Source organism: Coffea arabica, chromosome 3c, assembly GCF_036785885.1.
Source record: "Coffea arabica cultivar ET-39 chromosome 3c, Coffea Arabica ET-39 HiFi, whole genome shotgun sequence".
NCBI classification, from domain to species: Eukaryota; Viridiplantae; Streptophyta; class Magnoliopsida; order Gentianales; family Rubiaceae; genus Coffea; species Coffea arabica.
Genome location: NC_092314.1, coordinates 42,035,270 through 42,041,140, shown reverse-complemented (window position 1 = coordinate 42,041,140; position 5,871 = coordinate 42,035,270). Strand labels below are relative to the sequence as shown.

Genomic DNA, 5,871 nt, shown 5'->3' with positions numbered 1-5,871 from the left:
TGACATTAAGGCGTGGTAGGTAACTCTTTTGTAAGTCACGCCTTGAAAATAACAAATGGCTCGGTTGTTTACTCAATACACTATTTTTTACTACTTTTAATCACCAGAAACATGATGGAGGTTACTTTCAGCAGGGCAATTTGTCTTGTGCAGCTCTCTGCAAGTCTCCTTAGTTGAGATTTGACAATGAAACAAAAGGAGGACAGCCAAAAACATCAAGCTTTACATTTCGTTCCCAAAAGAGCATGTATATAGAATTTGATTAAGTCAATCAAGGATGGTACAGTTGAAAACCTATACCTATCTTCTTTGCACATCTTTTCTGGTTTTCATTTTCTTCAACTTTCATTCTATCAAATTATACCATAAACGCACGAAGACTGAAGAAAATATTAGCTCAATAGTTGCTCACCAGTTACTGCACACGAGTACAAGAACATTTCCCCTTTTCAAGATATTGGCTCATAAAGTTTCTGCACTGAAAATTAAACATACCAGGACTATGTACAACCACTACAAAATTAAACAAGACCTTATTATCTTATTTACTCCTAGGAATATATACCATATTGCACATACTGTAAGCTGAGTATTTGAATGATACAACACTGGAGAACAACTACTGCTCTTCAGGTTCAACCAAACAGCTAGAGACAAAATTTTGCAGTCTGCTGCAAAAGCAGAAGACCAAGCCTTTGCCTGTAATGCGAAATGAATGGAGCAGTAGCCTAAGAACCATCTGCTCTACAACCCTGTACCTCTGCCTTCAATGGACCTGCTACCAAACAACAGAAGAGAAATCCCTCAGAACCTTATTTTGCTTATCACACCAACACCACACCATTTCATAACAAACTGACTCAGCATTTGAAAAATGTAACTAGCAATTGAACCTACACATCTTTAGCAAGTTTGAGAAACCTAATCCACATAATATCCCAAGCAGTAATGTAGACATTCTCTCCAGTCGCCACTTGATAACATCATCGTCATCATGTTTGTCTAGTCAATAGGCAGCTCATATATCTATTTCAGTTTGTTGCTCAAAAATATACGAATTAGCCGCATTAAAAACAAGCTGGTAAAGCAAAGCTGTCGCGGGGGCGAAAAAATGTTAATATCCCCATTCCGCCAGTGAAACCAAAAAACGAAACTAAATAAAATGAAATAAATCACTATCTCCATTCTGCTAGTAGAAACCGTGCTTGTTGCTTATTAATCTGATACCACCACGGAGAAAAATCAAAATTTTTGTAGCGAAAAGAATTACAAAGCAGACAACCTAGTTTCAACCTATCTAGGTATATGAGAACATGAAAGAAAACCTATGAATGAAGAATAGATAAAACAAAAGGAAAGGAGAAATGTTTTTGAAGGTATCTTTAGATAATATAGACAGCATTTGAGAGAGGGGTAAGGGGCGAGAGAGAGAGAGAGAGAGAGAGAGAGAGTAGGGACCAGGCAAACATTCCTAACCTTAGCCATTGAACACAGGAGCTACTCAATTCAGCAGGTCAACGAAGTGAAAAAAGTATTTTAACCTAGAGAAAAACTAATGAGAAACTAGCTTTTAGGATAACCTTGAAATAAAAATAAGGCAAACGAGAAGAGAAACTAATAAGTACAGTTCAGATACATAGAATTTTGAAACAGTTGAGCTCCTAATTTTTTTCAAATCTGATCAGATGCATAATTCTTCCTGTCAGGAAAGAAAGCAAAAAAACTAAATCAGGAACTGAAATTTGACCCTGTAGCACTAGAATTCGCGTGAGATGACTAGAAGGAAACATTAGGCTAAGCAGTTCTATGTAGGAACTTAGGTACGGTCTCATGACATGGAGGCTGTCTTACAATAAGAAGTTTCTCAGCCCTCATTTTTCCCCTGTTTAGATAGGAGTGGAGCATTTGTCTCAGGCAACAAATGCCCTTTCTTTACCATTTAGTTTAGTTGAACATCACTAGCCTACAATGAATCAGGACCTCCAACCATTGATGAGATCACTATTACTTATTGTTTTCTGTCAGAGAACCTTCCATCTAACTTAAGTCACCCACCAATATATGAAGTTGTACACTTCGCATGCAGGACATGACAACTAACACTATAACAAATCAAATTACCCGGCTAAATAGATTGCAATGACGTAAAAGTAGCAAAGCAGGAGGTAGAGTTAATGTGGTATCGAAATGCAGTAATTCTGGTGGCAGGGGATCTCCTAATGAGCAACACTAGGGATCTAAGTGGCCCCAACTATTTCATCTATCTATTTTCCCAGTGTGCTTCAAATCAAAACCCAGTATGTTTGCTTTCTCAAGCAAAGATCATTGAAAACAACAAAGTAATTAAGCACGGAACTGCATGATGCCATAAAATGCCTGAACCAGATATAAATGTAACACAACCAAACTCACATTTCCAAATTGTTCCCTGAGACTTGTTGACAATTTTCAGAGTCATAGTAACTTACAAGAGTTCCAGTGACTCAGCTTAGTCACATAATGAAAATACTTTTCATTTAGCAAGAAAGCAGAACACCAAATTTTAAGTAATCTCAACTCTGCAGTTTAGCACAATGAATGTCTAAGCTCTGCTTTCCTTTTTCTAAAATTACAGAACATAGGAGCCACATCTAGCTACCACTAATAAAGTATTCCATGGACATAAATCTTAATACACAAGGATAACAGATTAAACACACGGCTAGAAGTTAAAGGAATCCTGTTATGCTCATGCAGTCTAAGAAACAAGTGAAGAACAAATCAAAACATAAAGCAAGCTGAACTCTGGAGTTACAGGCATTTTTGTCATTAATACTTCTCCATTTGAAAACTAAAAGGATATCAATCAAAATTTAGTGCAAGGTGAGCAGAAAAATTTAAAAAAAACCAACATATCCAGATAGGATTTTCAATGATGAACCAGGACATTAGATCACAAAGACTTAAACATAATGGCAGAAGAAACGAAATTAATCACCACTATCAAGTAATATTCAACAGATCATCATCAGCACCTTTTAATGGATTCCAGCCCTGTGCATTCATACTCCATCAACAGCATTTGGAGAAACTAAGCTTTCAACATACACCTCCACTTGCGCAAGATCTCCCAAATTAGTAACCCGAGGATAGTTGTAAGCATTATCCTTTGTACTGTAAAGCGCTATGACTGGCCCATATTTAAACAGAATTTCACCTTCCTTGGATAGAAAAACAGGTTTCAATAAAATCTCACCACTCGGCTGACTGAGATTAAGGATCGAAAGCACTTTAGCCCAAGATTCATTAGCACCATCCTTCTCCATCACCCAAACATCCACCAGATTGCTTCCCTGATCACAAGACAACGACAGATGTCCATCTAAAACATGTAAATTCCAATCAGAAGAAAAACCCATCCACTGTTCTGGCTTTTCCACCTCTCCAAATGCCTCGCTTGCCAAATCAAAACTAATAATTTTCCTTACGTCATCAGAGCCAGGAATACGATTCGAGACCCAGTGGATCTTTCCGTTTGCAAAGCAACCATATTCATTCATATCACCCACCTTAAAATCCTCCTGAATCCTCGTCCACGAATTACCTTTTAGACTATACACCTTAACCCGGATTTCTGTACCCAAAACATCAGAAACATTCACAAACGAAACCCCAACTACCTTGTAATCATCATTAGACTCATCATATCCAAAGCCATAACAAAATAAAGAGTCCCACCAATTATTGTGCACAGTTTTGCTACCAAACTTGGGCAACCTTTTAGATTTTCTTGTTGCAGGGTTCCATAAATACAGTCGATTTCGAGGACTTTTGATGCATACCAAACCATTACAAGAACCCACAATATAAGGCAAACTACCACGGTTGAATCTCATGGGATTGTCAACAATATTTGCACTTGGCTCACTACTGGGAGTCTTGGATGCATTCAGTGCAGGATTCAGAGAACAATTCTTGAAAATTCTATCAGAAATGAAAAGGAGCTTATGGCGATTGTAGTCATCCTCATTTAACGATTTCTCGAGCTGGGCTTTAATGAATTCCGAGCTAGAGATTAAGGAAAGCCAAGATTTTGAAACGGACCTGAACCTCAAGAGGGACTTCACTGGAAGCGTTGAGAGGATTTCAAAGATGAGTTCATCAGGAATAGTAATATTGATGGTACCCATTTCTTCTACTGGCTGCTGCTCCTCCATTTGGTCTGGGGAAGGAATAGAGGATGGAGGTTCTTGCATCTTCCCAGGTGGGTGGTGATCTTGATAAATTAATTGGTAATGCTTCTGATCTTGGGTTTTGTACTTTTTTCTCTTTTTTATTTAAAGGGATAATTGCAGAAACCTCCCCTGAAGTTTCTGACATTTCCATTGACTTCCCCTATGATTTGAAAAATTACACTAACCTCTCCTGAGGTTACTAATCCTTTACAAATTCAGTTCAAACGATTAAAATATTGTTTTAGGGAGTGAAATTAGAATTTTTTACCAAATTTGTCATTTGTACTACATGTCCAATGAATGACAAAGTATTACAAATCAATTAACAATTAATAAACTTTAAGGAATATAGTTTATAAGCAAATACATATTACCTATTTAAAATACCGGCTCTTTATAAGTATTTTACTTTCAAACATTTAATTTAAAAATGGTTCAAAATGGTCTCACATTTAGCTAAACATATTTTTTCTTCCTTCACTTTTAAAATATTAATCGTGCATTTCTTACAAGTATAAATTAATAAATTTTAGTTCAAACCTAATTTTTCAATTACTTTTTAGCTCGAAGTCATCAGGTAATCCATATGTAGTAATTTTTTATGGACAAAAAGGTCAAATCTAACCATTTTAGTGGCAAAAATAGATATAAATTGGTTGAAATTACACTGTTTTGGAAAAAATGAATATAGTTTGGATAGATATTATTTTTTTCATTAACAAAAATGAAGATAGATCGGAGATCATTTGTTTAATCACAAATCGGATCTTACCTTTTCGCATTTAAAAAAAATAACCATATGGGATCACGTGATGAATTTTGAACATAAAATAGTCAAAAAATTAGGTTGTGATCTCATTTATCGATTTAATTTTGTAAGAAACATAAAGTTACTATTTTAAAAGTGAAGGATAAACAAATTCACTTAATAAAATGTGAAAGACGTTTTGAACACTTTTCCAAAATTTATTGTTGTTCAGAAAAATTTTGAAATTGGGTTTTGAATCATTTGATAAAGTGAGGGGCTATATTTTAGAGATTCAAGGAAGATCGAAAATAAATATCAAGAAATTTTGTCGATAAATGTTTACAGGATAGGGGTTTTTGACCATTGTGCTTGCATATGACGCGAACGTTGGGGATCTGAAAGCGTGAGCTGTGCAGAGTAGCAATTGGCGCCTTCATATCGTAGATTTTCTCTTCACGTAAAGGCGTGATATTTTAGCTACTTGATAAATCACGCTTTTCAAAATCACAAATGCATTTGTTGATTGTCCTCTTGATATCTTTTATGATTTTGAAACATCAGACATATGATAAAAGTTGCTCCTAGCAGGATAATTTTCTGTTATCCTACTTCTCTCACAATGTAGACTTGGTGATGAGACTTTTTTCTTTTTTGGGATAAGACTCGAGGGATGATAGAAATATCAAACTTAGATTACATTTTCCCAGCAGAGTATTCTACCCAACTTGGTTAATTTCAACTCAATTAAATAGTTAGTGCCAAGCATGATCAAAGATTGTGATGAAATAATCGATTGCTTACTTAAATTTCTTACACCAAAAAAAAAAAAAAAATTCAGGTGCATTTATTGTTTGATTCGATTGTTCTTGTATATGGAACTTAAATAATCCTAGCAAACAACCATTTAAC

General features: G+C 35.5%; 1 protein-coding gene across 2 annotated transcripts; it reads right to left on the bottom strand.

The window, feature by feature from the left end:
* Positions 1-429: 429 nt before the first annotated feature.
* Positions 430-4,274, bottom strand: LOC113735114 (F-box/kelch-repeat protein At3g23880-like). 2 transcript variants are annotated; one of them, XM_027262072.2, is made up of 2 exons: positions 3,015-4,274; positions 430-778 (listed from the first exon to the last, which is right to left on the bottom strand). In XM_027262072.2, the coding sequence occupies exon 1, from the start codon at positions 4,233-4,235 to the stop codon at positions 3,042-3,044; it is 1,194 nt and encodes a 397-aa protein (XP_027117873.1). In that variant the 5' UTR covers positions 4,236-4,274; the 3' UTR covers positions 430-778; positions 3,015-3,041. The 2 variants fall into 2 exon arrangements, with proteins under 2 accessions (XP_027117873.1, XP_027117872.1); XM_027262071.2 differs by having other exon boundaries at positions 430-775.
* Positions 4,275-5,871: the final 1,597 nt, after the last annotated feature.